Consider the following 19,591-nt stretch of genomic DNA (forward strand, 5'->3'; position numbering starts at 1 on the left):
TGAGTGCAGTGATGGAGAGAGTGGGACGAGAGAGGCACGCAATGAGGGAATAAATCGCCCCCTACTTGGCCGTTATGAGCCCCCCCCCCCCCCTCTTCGGCTATCGGAGAGGCGCTTTGCGACCCGTGACTTGGCTCGATCCGTAGCATCCCAGAGGTCGGACTGGCCGACGTCATCAGCGCTTTGTAAACTCATTGCTTGCCCGAGGGGAGCGGCGGCGACGGCGGAGAGAGATGGGGGGGGGGGGGTGGAGAGATTCAAGGGCTTTCATTTTTATACTCATTAACACCCCCCCCCCCCCCCACTATGTCACCACGCGGCGAGCCAGGGACAGGGGGGGCGCGCGGGAGGGGGTACAGGTCACAAATTGAGTTCAGCACCGCCTGAATAATTATCGCATGCTACCACGTGTCCGAAGACACAACAATGACAACGACGGCAGCGGCAACATAAATCTCCCCCCAAGGAGCTCATCACCTTGGGCAATAACGCCACGCGGTCCCTAAGACGACAGCTGAAGGACCGCGGAGAGAAGGACGAGATGAGATCGACGGTCGCGAGCTGTCGGATCGAGGCACCGTCAATCGTTAGACCGCGAAAAGACAGCGGCAGCGCGGTGGGAAGGCCTCCGTCCAGCAGTGGATCATCACTTGTACGGATAAATCCGGAGTTTGATATCGAGGCTCGATTTTCGGAAGGAATGTATGTTGAACTTCTTTCGCACCGTACGCAGCCCGACCCTGCTAATCGGGGGGTGCGCGGGGGGGGGGGGGTCAACAAACTTAGCACAACAAAATCGGTTCTAGAGAAATTCGTTTCTGAGTGTATGTTCAACTTCTATCGCACCGTACACAGCCAACGGTGCTGATCGGAGGTGCGCGGGAAGGACATGGAGCTTATTGAATTCCTCTGAAGTCGCTTTTGCAAATGAGGTTCGACTTATCACGGGAGTACTCTTTGGTTTTTTCCGGTAAAGTCACGTAGAAATAAGAAATAATAAAATTACTATTATGTAATTTAATAATAAAATTACTATTATGTAATTTTATTTTTTATTTCTACGTGACTTTACCGGAAAACAAAACAAAGAGTAATTCCTGCAATCACGAAAGCGCCAAATCAAGTTTACATCACGGGATCTTGTTTTTTAGCAGTCACGAAAGCTTCAAATCTAGAATCTTGTTTTTTGTTCGCAAGTATCAAAGTGTTGTGTTGAAGAATCGACACGGAGACGTCTCTTCTGGTAAGGGCTCACGCCAGGTTTATTTAGGGGCTTACACCTAACAGTTGTTATGTATACTACCGTATAACTCCCCAGGGAAAGGGTACTGGGAAGTCCCTAGCACCCACCCAGGCTATTCAGGTTCTTAGCCCTCAGCACCGACCGAGGGATCAGCCAACTCGGTCGGCTGGGTGAAGTAGCCCCTCATCTAGCCTGGTGCTCATTTCCCACTACCCTGGGTCCCCACGTCTCACCTCTCTGTTCCCGGCCCCTCACGACGAGCCCCGTTCACGTCACCCGTCTCAGCTTATATATCCCCGGGTGACAAGCCGTCATCCATTCTACACCCCAGGGTGACATGACATCATCAACGACTCCACAGCAAAAGTATGAAAAATAAGAATAGATTTTGACCCTTTCTGGCAACAACAACAACAACAAAAATTGGCGTTGAGATGTCCAAACACCAAATATATGCATTTTGCAAGGAATTAAGTCTGCATTAACCACACGTGCTTGCGGTGAACATGCAAACAAACGTGCTTTGATAATCTCAGTGTCAAACCAGAGAACGCCAATAGGCGATCAGTACAAAGCCAATGCACGTATCTATTTATAGCATTTATAGCAGCTATATCCCATGATTTAACTGCTCACCCCGAGCTAGAAATGCTCAAGGGCCGTCGTCTAAATTGTTGCTGTCACTTCGTCGCGTCGTCTCTGATTGATTCGTTCATTTTTGGCTGAGTTGACCCAAAGGTCACCCAAGGCGGGGTCACTTGCCATTGCCGATGTGCGTCATGCCCGGGAGTCGAACTCGGCTCACTGGGGGGGGGGGGGGGGTCAGAGTTCAGATCGTGAGCCCCTTCGCCGCACAACACCCTGGCGACATTTGGCTTCGTTCACTGCCTTTTCACGGTCCCCTTTATTTAACAAAAACAACAAACCCTCACGCAGCGTCTCGTGACTCTCGTTCAGGAGGGTCTTGGCTTTTTGGGATGTTTGGCCCAATGCTTTTAACGAATGCGTTGTTGTTGTTGTTGCTGTTGGCTTCCTTTGGGAGGAAAACCCCGGAGAAAAGCCGCCGATGCGTAAAATGAGGAGGCACTCGACTCTGCCATCCCCTGGCCACCAGGTCAACTATTTAAACTATTTTTTCCGTGTTCTTTAGCGACAGCACATTGATCGTTTGTTGATTATTTAGCGCAGCGGTCCCCAACCTTTTTGGCACCAGGGACCGGTTTCGTGGAAGACAATTTTTTCACGGACCGGGGGGTGGGTGGGTCGGGGGGGGGCTTCATCATTGGGTCTTTCCCCCTTTTCAAAGAAGCTCTCCAGCGACGTTTTTTTTTTACTCATTGTGGCTACTAGGGGTTAGCTTGTGGGCTTACTCATTGTGGCTACTAGGGGTCAGCTTGTGGGCTTACTCATTGTGGCTACTAGGGGTCAGCTTGTGGGCTTACTCATTGTGGCTACTAGGGGTCAGCTTGTGGGCTTACTCATTGTGGCTACTAGGGGTTAGCTTGTGGGCTTACTCATTGTGGCTACTAGGGGTTAGCTTGTGGGCTTACTCATTGTGGCTACTAGGGGTTAGCTTGTGGGCTTACTCATTGTGGCTACTAGGGGTTAGAGCTTGTGGGCTTACTCATTGTGGCTACTAGGGGTTAGCTTGTGGGCTTACTCATTGTGGCTACTAGGGGTTAGCTTGTGGGCTTACTCATTGTGGCTACTAGGGGTTAGCTTGTGGGCTTACTCATTGTGGCTACTAGGGGTTAGAGCTTGTAGGCTTACTCATTGTGGCTACTAGGGGTTAGCTTGTGGGCTTACTCATTGTGGCTACTAGGGGTTAGCTTGTGGGCTTACTCATTGTGGCTACTAGGGGTTAGAGCTTGTGGGCTTACTCATTGTGGCTACTAGGGGTTAGCTTGTGGGCTTACTCATTGTGGCTACTAGGGGTTAGCTTGTGGGCTTACTCATTGTGGCTACTAGGGGTTAGCTTGTGGGCTTACTCATTGTGGCTACTAGGGGTTAGCTTGTGGGCTTACTCATTGTGGCTACTAGGGGTTAGCTTGTGGGCTTACTCATTGTGGCTACTAGGGGTTAGAGCTTGTGGGCTTACTCATTGTGGCTACTAGGGGTTAGCTTGTGGGCTTACTCATTGTGGCTACTAGGGGTTAGCTTGTGGGCTTACTCATTGTGGCTACTAGGGGTTAGCTTGTGGGCTTACTTATTGTGGCTACTAGGGGTTAGAGCTTGTGGGCTTACTCATTGTGGCTACTAGGGGTCAGCTTGTGGGCTTACTCATTGTGGCTACTAGGGGTCAGCTTGTGGGCTTACTCATTGTGGCTACTAGGGGTTAGCTTGTGGGCTTACTCATTGTGGCTACTAGGGGTTAGCTTGTGGGCTTACTCATTGTGGCTACTAGGGGTTAGCTTGTGGGCTTACTCATTGTGGCTACTAGGGGTTAGAGCTTGTGGGCTTACTCATTGTGGCTACTAGGGGTTAGCTTGTGGGCTTACTCATTGTGGCTACTAGGGGTTAGCTTGTGGGCTTACTCATTGTGGCTACTAGGGGTTAGCTTGTGGGCTTACTCATTGTGGCTACTAGGGGTCAGCTTGTGGGCTTACTCATTGTGGCTACTAGGGGTTAGCTTGTGGGCTTACTCATTGTGGCTACTAGGGGTTAGCTTGTGGGCTTACTCATTGTGGCTACTAGGGGTTAGAGCTTGTGGGCTTACTCATTGTGGCTACTAGGGGTTAGCTTGTGGGCTTACTCATTGTGGCTACTAGGGGTTAGCTTGTGGGCTTACTCATTGTGGCTACTAGGGGTTAGCTTGTGGGCTTACTCATTGTGGCTACTAGGGGTTAGCTTGTGGGCTTACTCATTGTGGCTACTAGGGGTTAGCTTGTGGGCTTACTCATTGTGGCTACTAGGGGTTAGAGCTTGTGGGCTTACTCATTGTGGCTACTAGGGGTTAGCTTGTGGGCTTACTCATTGTGGCTACTAGGGGTTAGCTTGTGGGCTTACTCATTGTGGCTACTAGGGGTTAGCTTGTGGGCTTACTTATTGTGGCTACTAGGGGTTAGAGCTTGTGGGCTTACTCATTGTGGCTACTAGGGGTCAGCTTGTGGGCTTACTCATTGTGGCTACTAGGGGTTAGCTTGTGGGCTTACTCATTGTGGCTACTGGGGTTAGCTTGTGGGCTTACTCATTGTGGCTACTAGGGGTTAGAGCTTGTGGGCTTACTCATTGTGGCTACTAGGGGTTAGCTTGTGGGCTTACTCATTGTGGCTACTAGGGGTTAGCTTGTGGGCTTACTCATTGTGGCTACTAGGGGTTAGCTTGTGGGCTTACTCATTGTGGCTACTAGGGGTTAGAGCTTGTGGGCTTACTCATTGTGGCTACCAAGGGTTAGAGCTTGTGGGCTTACTCATTGTTGATACTAGGGGTTAGAGCTTGTGGGCTTACTCATTGTGGCTACTAGGGGTTAGAGCTTGTGGGCTTACTCATTGTGGCTACTAGGGGTTAGAGCTTGTGGGCTTACTCATTGTGGCTACTAGGGGTTAGCTTGTGGGCTTACTCATTGTGGCTACTAGGGGTTAGCTTGTGGGCTTACTCATTGTGGCTACTAGGGGTTAGCTTGTGGGCTTACTCATTGTGGCTACTAGGGGTTAGCTTGTGGGCTTACTCATTGTGGCTACTAGGGGTTAGAGCTTGTGGGCTTACTCATTGTGGCTACTAGGGGTTAGCTTGTGGGCTTACTCATTGTGGCTACTAGGGGTTAGCTTGTGGGCTTACTCATTGTGGCTACTAGGGGTCAGCTTGTGGGCTTACTCATTGTGGCTACTAGGGGTTAGCTTGTGGGCTTACTCATTGTGGCTACTAGGGGTTAGAGCTTGTGGGCTTACTCATTGTGGCTACTAGGGGTTAGAGCTTGTGGGCTTACTCATTGTGGCTACTAGGGGTTAGAGCTTGTGGGCTTACTCATTGTGGCTGCTAGGGGTTAGAGCTTGTGGGCTTACCAACACCACGTGACTGAGACAAGCGCGCAGTGCGGGAAAGAGGCGCGGACGGAAGTGGTAAATAATAAAACAATTGGCGGGCCACGCGCGGACTCACCGCTCTCACCTCCTGCTGCTGTGCGGCCCGGTTCCTAACAGGCCACGGACCGGTACCGGTCCACGGCCCGGGGGTTGGGGACCCCTAATTTAGCGGCAGTAAGTAGTAAACAGTCCCATCGTGATCACGTAGCACGTAACGATGTTCTCGTGGTTAGATCCGAGTTTGAAGTCTTGCAAGAAATACCGGGAGGGTACAGTGATAGGAAAGTGCACGGCTCGCAATCAGAGGATTTTAGCTAACTATAAACTATTGGGTTTTTTTTTTCCAGGTAAGGCCCCACTGAGCTATATAGCTCTCTTTCAGAAGCGACCTGGTCATCACAAACGCAAGCTCACCGAAGCGGCTTATCATCATGTGGGCATTTGTAGCAGAAGCCAAATACGCTAAACGTGTGATGAGAGACACCACAAACTCCAAATATACAGCAGATTTCAGGGTCGAGATCGAACCCACGACCTCCTGTATACCCAGGCGAGGTAGGTAACATCTCCTAGCTACCGTAATGATGATGAGATAGAGACGCGCAAACTCCAAATATACAGCAGGCGTCAGGGTCAGAATCGAACCCACGAACTTCTGTAGACCAGGCGAGGTAGTTAATATATCCTAGCCACCGTGATGATGATGAGATAGAGACACGGAAACTCCAAATATATATAGCAGGCGTAAGGGTCAGGATCGAACCCACGACCTCCTGTATACCAGGCGAGATAGTTAACATCTCCTATCTACCATTATGAGAGGTGGGGGGGGTTGTTGTTGGTGATGGTGGGGGCGCGGTGACGGGGTGGCGAGGTTGCCGCGATCCCCTGGAAGTAAATGAGATCCTTTCTAGATTTAAAGCTTTCGTGCCTGCTAGGATCCATACTCTTTGGTTCTATTGGGTAAAGTCACGTAGGTGAAAATAAAATAACAAAAAAATCACGACGTTTCGGCCACAACACAAGCGGCGAGACTGTCCTCCAGACAGTCTCGTCCCTTCACCTGATGAAAGCCGCTTGTGTTGTGGCCGAAACGTCGTGATTTTTTGTTATTTTATTTTCACCTACGTGACTTTACCCAATAGAACCAAAGAGTATAAATGAGATCCCCCTCATTGAACCTTGACCTTCCCCCTCCCCTGCACCCCCCCACCCCTGCCACACCAATTCCCCACCGACTCGTAACTGTGCGATTGAATTATTCACGCACTCTGCACTCGGATCTTCTCGTTGACATTGACGGTGGGATGGCAGGAGGAGGCGGGGAGGAACCACCACACCACACCTGACGTGCCCATCCCGTTCAGACAGCGCTGTACCCATGTGCACCCTGTAAGCCGCAGCCGCACGTGGCAGATGTTGTAACTCTCTTCACACGCAGAGGGGAGACTGGAGGGGTTGGGGTTGGGGGGATTTAATGTTGGCTCAAATACTTTTTTTTATTATTCCTGTCAGTTAACAAACTGACATCACGTTTAAAATAAATAAAAATAACAGCGTCGTTGAAATGATGAGTCACTCGAACGTCTTGTCTTGACTTTGTGCCCGTGTGTATGAGGATGTTGAGGGCAATGTCGCCTACAAATTGAAAATTAAAGACACAGCCACAAGTAGTAGCAGTGCGATTGTGGGCCATGCCATGCAACCCAAGCTATGGACCCGCACAGTAAACACATAGAGACACGTAGAGATACGTAGAGACTCAAAGAGATGCATCGAGATTCACAGATACCCATAGAGATATATTAAGGACAAGCCATGCGTAGTAGTGCGATTGGGGGCCATGCAAACCGAACTTTGGACCCACATAGGAAACCCATAGAGATCTGTAAAGACACACACACATATATAAACATAGATAGATATAGAGCCTCATAGAGATACATAGAGAATCACAGAGACCCATAGAGATACATTAAAGACAAGCCACAGCAGTGTAATTGTGGGCCATGCAACCCGAGCTATGGACCCGCACAGTAAACCCATAGAGACACATCGAGATGCATAGACTCATTGAGACGCGGAGAAAAATACACACATATATAGAAACACATAGAGATACAGAGACTCACAGAGATACGTAGAGATTCACAGAGGCCCATAGAGGTGCATTAAAGACAAGCAACAGCAGTGCGACTGTGGGCCATGCAACCCGAGCTCAGCAGGACCCACACAGTAAACCCATTGTGATCTGCGCTCCTTCAACGGAGGAGGAGGAACAGCGACACGACACGAACTCTCTCTCTCTCTCTCTGCTGAAGCTCTCTCGTCGTGGCCAGCAGCAGACCTCAACATTGGCATTTAACCCCTGAATATATTGCTACCATACGCAAGGATGGGGAATGTAACGATCACTAGGTTGCCTTTAAGAAGCAAAAAATGTGGCTATTAATTTATTTTATAATAAATAAAAATTGCCACCTTCATAGCCTTAAAACGAATGTTGAAAGCGTGAAGGCATTGGCTCTGTCCATCTGTAAAACCGGGGGTTACAGGGCTTACGATTACTTAAGATAATGCGTAACGTTGATCCGATACAGTATAACCTCCATAATATAATCCAAAGTTGTTCTACATTTTAGTATAACGTCGTGTGTGTGTGTGTTGCTATTAGGATTTATCCGAGAGAAATCCGGCCAAATTGGTGAGAGTTGACCCAAAAAAAAACATTGGGGGGTCGTCTGGGGACAGGGAAATACCCTTGATTGTCGATACCAGGTGAGTAGAATCTTGTACCGCAGAGGTGGTTTTTCCAGTGAAAGGCCGCAGGATTTCAAGACAGAAAACGAGCCAGTTTGTAGGTGGGGGAGTTAATAGTAGAGACGATGGGACGAAGGGGTGTATCTACTTTATGTATTTTTGGTAAGCCGTATAATCTTGGTGGCCTGGCAGCAGAAGGTTTCAACGAGAACTGTTTGGTTTGATCAATTAATGCGGTTGAATCAGAAATGATTTTGTTGGTTTGTATGACGAGGCTGTTGGTGGGATCTCTTTTTATTTTTGCATAGCTGCCATCGTTGAGTAATTCTTGAATTTTGTTGTTATATTCTATTTCGTCCATGACGACAGTGGCATTACCCTTGTCGGCTGAGAGGATGACAATGTCATACCCTCTTTTTTAATTTATATAATTCAAAACGCTCATCTTTGCTTAGCAATCATTGGAAGGATTTGATAAACCATTTCGGGTCTTAATTGATTGTTCACGCTTACGGTGGCTTTCAGACCGCATCCATTATTTTCGTCTCCGCCCTCCTCTTTTCCGAACATAGATGGACTCGTCCATCCGAATAACTGCCAAATCGCTCTCCGTGCTGTTAACGTAAAAAAACGCCACTTTTTAAAAATGTTCTTGCTGTTGTTTTCACACCTGATGATGATTGCTTGTGTTGCAGTCGAAACGTCGTAAGAATTTTATTGTTTTATATTTTTATTATTTTATTGTTTTCCTTCTACGTGACTTTACCGAAAAAACCAAGAATACTTTTTTTTCGAAATTTAACAAAGAATACGTTCTACTTAATTAAATAGACTTTTTAATACATATTTTCTCCTAGAACATCAGAGTGCAGCGCCACATTAAATAGGCTCTACAATGACAATAGTTGAAAGCGATTTGAAGCATGTTTTATATTTTGGGGGGGGGGGGGGCAGAGCTTTGTGACGTCATATTTGAGGGGGGGTCTGACTTTTTAGGACGCCGTGTGACGAAGGGGGGGGGGTCAAAAATCGCGTGACGTCATTTATGGACGGACCCTAAGCGACTCACAGAATTGTGCGAAGTTGCGTATACAGTCCACGATTTCCCTGAAGGCATTCACCTTCAGCGAGCGCGATGGCGATCACACCACGCGGTTCGAATTCGACCCCTCGATCGATGGCTGCACCATCGCCGCACACGCGTCGAGTAAAAAGGCAAGGGACAAGTCCTTACTTACTAAACAACTCCTTACTTACTAAACAACTCCTCTATCATTTCTCATTGCTGGAGGGATTGCCTGCCCCCCACTACCTGAAAATCCTGGCTCCCGCCATTGGCTGCGAGGATGACAGATTGTCACGGCTCTGACTCTCCGTCTTTCGCCGCTTTGCAGCTCGCAAAGTGTTCCTCTGCCATCATATTGTTAACTGCTGGCATTGTGCACTCTATTTATTTTGTGTGTGTGTGTTTTTTTACTCCAGACTTATTGTTCAGTTCCACCCCCCCCCCCCCCACTTGCCAATGTAATCACAATTTGTGCTCCTGAGGTCATGTCACTGGATGAAGAGATGACCTTGAGGGATGAACGTGCAGGGAGGGAGGGAGGGGGGACAAACTCGCGTTGGCGCGATTCAAGTCAGCGATGCCCCATTTTTTTTCGTGCTCGTACAAAAAACGAAGTTTAGGCGGTTCTCACATCCGTTCACAAAGCCCACGACCAAAGGGGGGACGGGGTAATTCCACGTTCCTGTGGCGTGGTGGTGGGTGGTTGGCGGATGTGGGGTTAGAGACCAGAATTTCGGTTTTCGGAAATTTGAAACGTCAAGCGGCTATTGTAACGACACGCTCCGAATCTTATTGTATTATTATTTATTAATCAGCACTTTAAATCATGCGGTTTATTACGATACATTCTAGAGCAGTTTGTCTTTGAAATTACAGGGTGCTTCAAATAAAATGTTTTAACACCTTCTGAGAATTTGCAACAACAATCACAAGAAGCGTGCTGCCTGCCTCCTCCAGGCTCTGGAGATCACCTGGAGAGGATCCCAGGCCACGCGTTGACAACGATGGCGAACGAGTGGGAGGCTCTTGGACTTGTTGAAGCTGTTGACATTACGTTTGTCATCATGTTACAGTGCAATATTATCCGTTATTTTTCCATTAAAAACGATCGTGCCATGTAAGTGGGAAAATGTATTTATTTTTAAGCACCCCGTACGATGGATTGTTGGCTGTTGCTAATGTACAGTGACATTTACTCTGTTCTCGGATAACTTTTGCACCGTAAACTTTAACTATTTTATATATTTTCCCCTCCCAATTACGGCATATATGTAACCTCCCAATGTCAACCAATTAAAGTGTAATTCAAATTTTGCTCTGCGATTTCACGAGGCGAAGGAATTTCCATTCAACCCTCTCAAACGAGCAGGGGAAGTGATAGGGGTAGTGATCGGGGTAGTGTAGGGGTAGTGATAGAGGTAGTGATAGTGGTGGTAGTGATAAGGGTAGTGATAGGGGTAGTGATAAGGATAGTGATAGTGGTAGTGATGGGGTAGTGATAGGGGTAGTGATAGGGGTAGTGTAAGGGTAGTGATAGGGGTAGTGGTAGGGGTAGTGATAGGGGTAGTGATAGGGGTAGTGATAAGGATAGTGATAGTGATAGGGGTAGTGATAGGGGTAGTGATAGGGGTTGGGGGTAGTAATAGGGGTAGTGATAGGGGTAGTGATAGGTGTAGTGATAGGGTAGTGATAGGGGTAGTGATAGGGGTTGGGGATAGTTTTAGGGGTAGTGATAGGGGTAGTGATAAGGGTAGTGATAGGGGTTAGGGGTAGTGATAGAGGTAGTGATAGGGGTAGTGATAGGGGAGTGATAGGGGTAGTGATAGGGGTAGTGGTAGGGGTAGTGATAGGGGTTGGGGGTAGTGATAGGGGTAGTGATAGGGGTAGTGATAGGGGTAGTGGTAGGGGTAGTGATAGGGGTTGGGGGTAGTGATAGGGGTAGTGATAGGGGTAGTGATAGGGGGTAGTGATAGGGATAGTGATAGGGGGTAGTGATAGGGATAGTGATAGGGGGTAGTGATAGGGGTAAGTGATAGGGGTAGTGATAGGGGTAGTGATAGGGGTAGTGATAGGGGTAGTGATAGGGATAGTGATAGGGGTAGTGATAGGGGTAGTGATAGGGGTAGTGATAGGGTAGTGTAAGGGTAGTGATAGGGGTAGTGATAGGGGTAGTGATAGGGGTAGTGACAGGGGTAAGTCATAGGGGTAGTGATAGGGGTAGTGATAGGGGTAGTGATAGGGGTAGTGATAGGGGTAGTGATAGGGGTAGTGCTAGGGGTAGTGACAGGGGTAAGTGATAGGGGTAGTGACAGGGGTAAGTCATAGGGGTAGTGATAGGGGTAGTGATAGGGGTAGTGATAGGGGTAGTGACAGGGGTAAGTGCTAGGGGTAGTGACAGGGGTAAGTGATAGGGGTAGTGACAGGGGTAAGTGCTAGGGGTAGTGACAGGGGTAAGTGATAGGGGTAGTGACAGGGGTAAGTGATAGGGTTTGGACAAGGCTAGTTTAAATAAGAAAGTGAAGACTGCCTGACTTATGCATCATAGCTGTCAATGTAGACAGAGCACAATTTGTATTTGGGAAAAAAACTCGCGAAGATGCAATATCTCTTTTTTTTTTGCAATATCTCTTGCACCGGAAAGATTATTTATGCTGTGTTTTTTGGGGAGGCTGCTATAAATTTCCACGCGATAAGCCAACCACTTTGCTGAGCTATCATTTGTGACCGGCAGGTCGCTTCTTAAAGAGAAGTTCATAGAGCTCAGTGGGCTTTAGGGGCCGTCCATAAATGACGTCACGCGATTTTGGACGATTTTTGACCCTCCCCCCCCACCTTCGTCACACGGCGTCACAAAAAGTCAGACCCCCCCCCCCCTCAAATATGACGTCACAAAGCTCTGCACCCCCCTCCCCCCAAATAAATAAAACATGCTTCAAATCGCTTTAAACTATTGTCATTGTAGTGCGTATTTAATGTGCCGCTGCACTCTGATGTTGGTTGTAGGAGAAAACATTTATTTAAAAGTCTATTTAATTAAGTAGAACGTGTTGTCTATATTTATTTAAAGTTGCGCATTTTGATGTGACGTCACATTTCTCAAACCCCCCCCCTAGTAAAGTAAAAGTAGTTTATTGTACTTTTCACTCTCGTGGTTTTGCTGTTGTTGTATTCCTTGTTGTAACGTTCTGACCCAGTGCGCCTACTGGACATATGTGGGTGGAGGGGGGGCGGGGAAAGAGCTTTACAGCTCATTGGATTTCTCAAGTAAATAATAATAATATTCAGATTCTATGTTCACATGGCCTCTCTCCATACTCTTTGGTTCTATTCGGTAAAGTCACGTAAAAGTATAAAACAACAAAAAAATTAAAAATAACAAGAAGAAAAGTTTAAAAATGTCACGACGTTTCGGCCACAACACAAGTGGCCTTCATCAGGTGAAGGGACCAGACAGCGCTGTCCTCGAGACAGTCTGGTCCCTTCGTGAATTTTTTTTTATTTTCTGTTGTTTTATACTTTTACGTGACTTTACCGAATAGAAGAACCAAAGAGTATATAGATCCTTGCATTCACGAAAGCTTCAAATCTAGAATGCCCTCTCTCGCCAACCACTAGAGGCCGCTAGTGGCTATTCTAACACCTGCTTCGCCGTGTGCCAGCCATCTATTTAATAATGCATCACCAAATTGTGTATTTTTTTTGTGCGTGGGTCATTAAAATTATGTTAAAATACAGCACCTGTGCCCGATTCTGTGACTTTAATAATGTTGTTGTGGGCGTGTTTACAATTAGTTCATGATATATATGGGGTTTTGATTTAAAGCTTTCGTGACTGCAGGGATTCATATTCTTGGTTCTTTCTGTAAAGTCACCACGTAGAAGGGAAACAATAAAATAATAAAAAAAATTAAAACAATAAAATTCTCACAGTGAGAATTCTTTACCGAAAGAACCAAGAATATAAATGGGGTTGTTGGGTTTGGTTGTTTTTTTTGGGGGGGGAAGCATTTTCAACACATAATTTCAATATTAATCAGTACACGACTGAAATAATAATAATCATTAGCACTTTGACGAAAACATTAATTAACAGCGTCTTTTCTTTATTTTTTGCGTTGCAAAAAATGCGCAACATTTCAATTACATTTCTCAGACAACATAAGCATAGGCTGCACTTTGGCCGGTTTCCGATTGGTCGGCCCTCTTAGCAACGGGCACGCACTGCGCTGCCGCGTGATCGATCGCGACCAATCGGCTGCCTTGCACAGGCGCGGGGTCGCCCAAGCGTGTGGGAAATATAAACTGGGCAGCTGCACACCTCGGCCTAACTAGGTCGAAGCAGCTACGCACTTTTTAAAAAAAAGTTAAATTAAAAGGCAAAAAATTTTTTCCTACCACTTTCTACGAACGAACGTAGAACAAAGTGGGCCCTTTGCACATTTATAATCTTTATATTTTATATATACATGCAAGGATTTGTTTTAATTTCAAAAAGGCATGCCTCAGACGCCACTGCGTGTTGCTGTCATTTGCTCGAGTAATCAGAACCGAAGCATGGAAGCGCATAGCTTGCTCAGGTAATCGATAACGTGTTCATCGACTATTGATAACAACAACAACACGATCGTTTGATTAATTTAATGACGCATCTTAAACCCGATACAACTCTAGTTTTGATTGTGTGTGTCTTTTTATTGTGATGCGAGATTACTTATTGACCAACGGTAATCGATACGCGAGTTAATCGATCGTTAATTAATTGCTTGATATGCACCCAACTTGTAACCGGGTTGAAACTCCGTCGTGCTTTTGTGTGTTTTTTTTCTAATGAGGGAGAGGCGTTGGTAGCTTAACTCAGCCGCTCGTTTGGTGATAAAGAGATTAATCGATTACAGCGTATTCTATCGATTTATTGAAAGATGCACTTTAAACCAGGCGAGACTGCGTTGTGATTCATTCCGTGTGATGTTTCTCAAGAGCGAGATGCCTGTGACTTGTAAACTCACAGTCACTTGGTAATCGATCAATCGATTAATCTAGTAAATGGTTAATATCCTTTAATGTGGTGCAACCGCATGCCATACTGATTGGTCGTCATTTAGCGAGTAAGTCGTGAAGGTCTTTAACTTATAAAGGACATGGAGTGACAATATTCAAGGTGATGGTTAATCGTTTGTGAATTTTTTTTTAATCGTCAAGGGAGCAACCGTACAAGTAAACCCCGTAGTTGGAAGACAGCAATCATCTTACTAATAATTCGCAGTTCATATAATGATTAATCGATTAATTAGTCGATCTTAAAAGAGGTAATTTCCCCAATGAGATTTTTTTTTTTAAATTTAAGTAACTCGCGTTTTCTTGGATATCATTTAAAAAAAAATTTGGCCGAAAACATCTTAATATAAAGAGGACCTGAAAGCTTGGGCAATTGTTGGTATCTCCGCAAGCTGACCCGTCCACGCCTCTTCGCGGCTTCTTCAGCATTCGTGAGATGCAATGTGCATGCATGACGCTATGCAACAATTGAACATTCTATATATTAATACCACCAACCACCACCACTTTGTACGAAGTAATGTTTTGTATCCACCTGGCACACCAACCCAATCTAATCTCCGAAAGAGGATGTCCTCTTGTGGATCTTTTGTTCTGCCTTGGCCACCACTGAGTTGTTATCCCCATCATCCACCTTCGCCACCGGAATCTATTCTCGCGACGTATCTTATCAAACGCTGTCCTTCACTGTCAAAAGTAGAGTACGTCTTTGGGGGGGGGGGGGGCGGCGTCCATAAATGACGTCACGCACCTAGGGGGGAGGAGGGGGGCGGGGTCAGACATTTGTGACGAGAGGCGGGGGGGGGGAGTTTGAGAAATGTGACGTCACATCAAAATGCGCAACTTTAAATATAGACAACACGTTCTACTTAATTATACTTTTTAATGTTTTCTCCTACAACATCACAGTGCAGCGCCACATTAAATACGCACTACAATGACAATAGTTTAAAGCGATTTGAATTTATTTGGGGGAGGGGGGGGGGGAAGAGCTTTGTGACGTCATTTTTGAGGGGGGGTCTGACTTTTTGTGATGCCGTGTGACGATGGGGGGGGGGTCAAAAATCGTCCAAAATCGCGTGACGTCATTTATGGACGGCCCCTTAACCAGTGTACAGTATATAGTCACTCTGTATGTATGTTGAACTTCTTTCGCACCGTACGTAGCCAACCACGCTAATCGGAGGTGCAGGTGAATGACAACGAACTCATCCACGTTCATCTTTCCTGCTCCCATTGCAATCCTACGCACGCGCCTATGCCGTGCTTTGCACACTTTCCAGGTTTTGTTCCACTCTCTTGCCCAATCAGTGTCCTATGTTTCTGATCCATAGGTCATCGCAGATAGTAATGCACTGAATAAGTAATATTTAAAAAATACTTTAAAAAAAACACGCTTTAATGAAATGTACCGTACGAGTAATGGAAGAACTCCACGACTCCAGGAAGTTGCCCCGAAGCTCGCCACAACGTAAGGGGACCCGTGGTGATTTACAGCCAACGTCAGTTGAGCGTGGACAATTAGACCCAAGCCGAAACATAACATATACAAAAGAATGTTTAAAAAAATATATATTTTTTTTATGATAGAATATAGTATTGTCATCAGTATGACATACGTATACCAAGTTTGCAGTCGATGCCACATTGGGAAGTGGGTAAAAATTGAGTTACAAGATTTGAGGATACAACAGACAGTGAGTTAATAAAAAAAGCGTTATAATAATAAAAACTCCTATTCTTGGTTCTTTCGGTAAAGTCACGTAGAAGGGAAACAATAAAATAATAATATTTTTTTATTTTATTGTTTCCCTTATAAGTCACGAAAGCTTTAAATCAAAATTTAAAAACTCTCCTCTTCGGACGCATCGGCGTGTTGCAATTAGTTCAGCTTTCCAAAAGTGCTCCAACCTGCTCTCATCAATATTTTTTTTATTTCGTCATTTTGATGTTCGGTTCCACGTTCAATAACTGCCCTGGGCACACCATCTCGCCGTGCTTTCATTCCATTTGTGTCTCACCGACAGAGATCTCTGGTTGTTTGGCGAACTTTGTTGTACGTGATATTTTTTTTTTTAGCAAATATGTACACGTAACGTTCTAACAATACAATTACAATGCACTCCGCGATGAGGGACACACACACACGCCGTGGGAGTCGTGCACGTTGTTTGACCATACTTCACCGCAATGTTCAATGCGGGTGGCTGAAGTGGAGCGACAGAAACACGAGGCAGGCAGAGGAAGATGTTAGATCATTTGAAAGGAAGGACAATATAAACACACTGGAAGAGGAAAAAAGACAAGGATATTGAATAGGAGAGTGAAGACCGCTTGATGTGTGCCTCAGACCTGTCCATGTCATCAGAACACAAATTGCATTTGGGAAAACTCTGGAGGATTTCTATACCTCTGGCACTGCTAACTGTTCTTGTCTGGGGACAATAGTAATCACTGGATTTTTTGGCATTCGATAATTTTCTGTTTTATTCGTCGCTTTAAGATGTTCCGCGTTCAAATTTTGTTTGTTGCGGTTGCACCCGACTTCAGAGCCGCATGGCTCACAGGGCTACACCTAATAAATGAAATTTGAAAACTTGATCTAAATAAGTGCCGGTTGACATTCATTTCCGTTTAAAATGGCAGGCTTGATTACCTGTTGTTAAGAGACAAAAGTTACCCGTGATTATTTCCATTTGGCGCCATGGTGGCGAGATGTTAACTACCTCGTGAGGTGTGCAGGAGGTCGATGGTTCAATCCCAACTCTGACGTCTGTATTTTTGGAGTTTGCATGTTCTCCCCTTGGTCACTGGGATTTTTACCCGAGTCCTCCGGCTTTTCCCTCCACATTTAGAAACATGTGATGAGATTGTTTGGCTGCTAGTAATTTCCACATGGTAAGCCACTTCGTTGAAGCTATCAGTTGTAGCCAGGTCCCATATGAAAAAAATAACTAGATAGCTCAGTGGGCCTTACCTGGTTAAAAAAAATGAAAATTGTTTAGTTTGGAAGATGTCACCAGTGGCGGTTCTCAGAAATAGGAATGTGGAAATTCCACCACTGGCTCAGCACAACAGGGATAATTATCAGTTGCCCATCGCTCGTTTTGAGTACTTTATTGGAAAGATGAGTATTGAACTTTATTAATCCACCAGTGGATTTTTTTTGCCTTCATTTTACCACGTGAGAGTACCGTTGTGGTTCTTTGTTTTTGTTAAAGTTGTATTTCTAGAAGGGAGACGTGAATATTGTATTTCCATTGGAAACGTTGCGATAAGCATTGTTTAACATGGTTTAGCCGTGCCCTTGGATATGATACTGCTGTGGATTACCAAGTGTATAGGCTTAAAATATGAAGTGACGAAGGGATGCAAGAACAGCAATGGATTTTTTTTCAGTGTGTCTGTGCAGAGCGTTAAATGTTAAACCCTCTCTCGTAGTGTGTGGGTTCAAGCCAGATACTCCCAGTTTCCTCCCATATTGAAATTGCACGAAAAAAATTACTCATTTATAATGAATAATGTGACCTTATTTTCACTCTAACCTAATGATAACAGCCGAACAAATATGCTTGTAACTTAGGACAGCAATTTGTTTAATCTCAAATCGCAGTTTCCCAAACGATTGTTCCTACTGTGAGAACTGTGATTATTATCCACGACGAAATTGGCCAATAATTCTGGATGGTGCGATAAATTTAAAGAGAGAGGCTTTTTTATATCAGTAAGCCTGCCTCGATCTATTCGGTCTCCTTTCACGAGCGGAGGAGCACCCAAGCATTACCATCTTTTGCGCCACAATTAAACGCTCGTTCATCATAGATGATTAGTCCGATAGAATCGCAGCGCTATTGACAGGAGGAGGACTGTGTGACTCAGGGGGCTCATCGTGGCCATGTCAGAGCACCGAGCCAGCACTTCCGTGATGCCTGGTTCGAATCCAGGCAGCCGTCAGAGATCTCAAGACTTTATATCAGGGAGGGTCTTGCAGGTTTTAGTTCCTCACAGGTTAATTTTGAAGAGCTGCCCACAAGTTAAAATAAAAAACACTCGGACGTCTGAAATGTTCCCTACTAAATTTGGCCTGGTGATCCCTGCCATTGGTGGTCCCTTAGCCAACGGTGGAAATTCCACATTCTAACGGTGAGGTCCAGTCTATCCCTATGCTATGCACAGTAAGGTCTCAGAGTACGCGGACCCGCTCATGCGCGACCGACCCCGATTCGTACTTACACTTTGTGACTCGTACTTTCGCAAAAAACGCACGGCGTGGGAAGCGAGGAGTCAATTCACGCGAACGTGCATTTGACGGGGTGTAACCGTATCGCCCGTGCAAGAAACGAGTCCACCCAGCTAGCATTTATCATTTACAGATGATTAGTGGATCATTTACTGTACAGCATGGTGCTTTATTAAACATTTATGTACATTTCCATACATTTTTGAAACACATTTTATATCTACACTCGTATAGGCGAACCCCAACTTACGGTAATTCATGGTTCCGTGTACGCAGGGTTACACGGAATCTAACCCCGGCGGCGTACTCTTGAGACCTGACTGTAGTATATTCCAGGGGGTCGGCAACCCGCGGCTCCGGTGCCGCATGCGGCTCTTCAAGGACTGCTTCGTAACGTTATTCATGCATTTATTCACGTGCATTGTGGCTCTAGAAGTATTGAGTTTTGTAGCCAATTCGAAAAAAGTGACCCTTGTTATTTTTGTTGCCGACCCCTGGTATATACAATGGGTTAGGGGTAAGAGCTTTCCAAGAACACCATGGATTTCAACATTCTATGGATACAAATCTTTTAATTGTCAATTTAAAGTTATATGTATGTTGAACTTCTTTCGCACCGTACGTAGCCAGCCGTGCTTCAACATTTCCCCATAGTTTTAAGGTGCCACATTGTAAAGTGTGTTCTCCAACTACAAACCTGTCCTCGCCACCATTTACATCACCATCTTCATCACTACCACCAGCACCATTACCACCACCAGCATAATCATCAGTGTTTTCAGCTATGAGTATTATTTTAACTAGAAGTCATCCTATTTTCACCACAGCAACCACCACCACTACTACTGCTACCGCTATAGTTTCAAGGAAAAGTGTGGTCCTCAACAATGCCATTCAGTATTTCTGTCCTCACTCTCACTACGACTCCTGCAAATACCGCCACCAGCACCATCATCCCTACCATCACCACCACCACCACAATTACCACCACCATCATCACCAGCGTTTTCAAGATACCACCCTGTAAAGTAAAGAGATATGTTTTTTAAATCTATTTTTCAGTGGAGACCAGGGACATAGGAGCCATGTGGCCATATACGTAGAGTAGGACACACTGTTAACTAGGTCAAAAACACCATTGAGGGTCAGAATTATCCACATTACAAATTTTTTTTTATTTCAAATGAAACTTAACAGCAGGACCA

At 45.6% G+C, this 19,591-nt stretch overlaps 1 protein-coding gene across 1 annotated transcript in view; it reads left to right on the top strand.

Moving 5' to 3' along the window:
- The first annotated feature begins 13,355 nt into the window (after positions 1–13,355).
- LOC116950393 (RNA polymerase II subunit A C-terminal domain phosphatase SSU72) overlaps positions 13,356–19,591 on the top strand; it is a 46,483-nt gene continuing 40,247 nt past the window's right edge. The window contains exon 1 of the mRNA XM_032968096.2: positions 13,356–13,668. Coding sequence (XP_032823987.1) covers positions 13,589–13,668 — 80 coding nt within the window. The 5' untranslated portion in view covers positions 13,356–13,588. The remainder of the gene's footprint in view (positions 13,669–19,591) is intronic.

The sequence above is a fragment of the Petromyzon marinus genome, chromosome 39 (genome assembly GCF_048934315.1).
Source record: "Petromyzon marinus isolate PM22_M1 ecotype Great Lakes invasive population chromosome 39, UKy_Petmar_22M1.pri1.0, whole genome shotgun sequence".
In the NCBI taxonomy this organism is placed as follows: domain Eukaryota; kingdom Metazoa; phylum Chordata; class Hyperoartia; order Petromyzontiformes; family Petromyzontidae; genus Petromyzon; species Petromyzon marinus.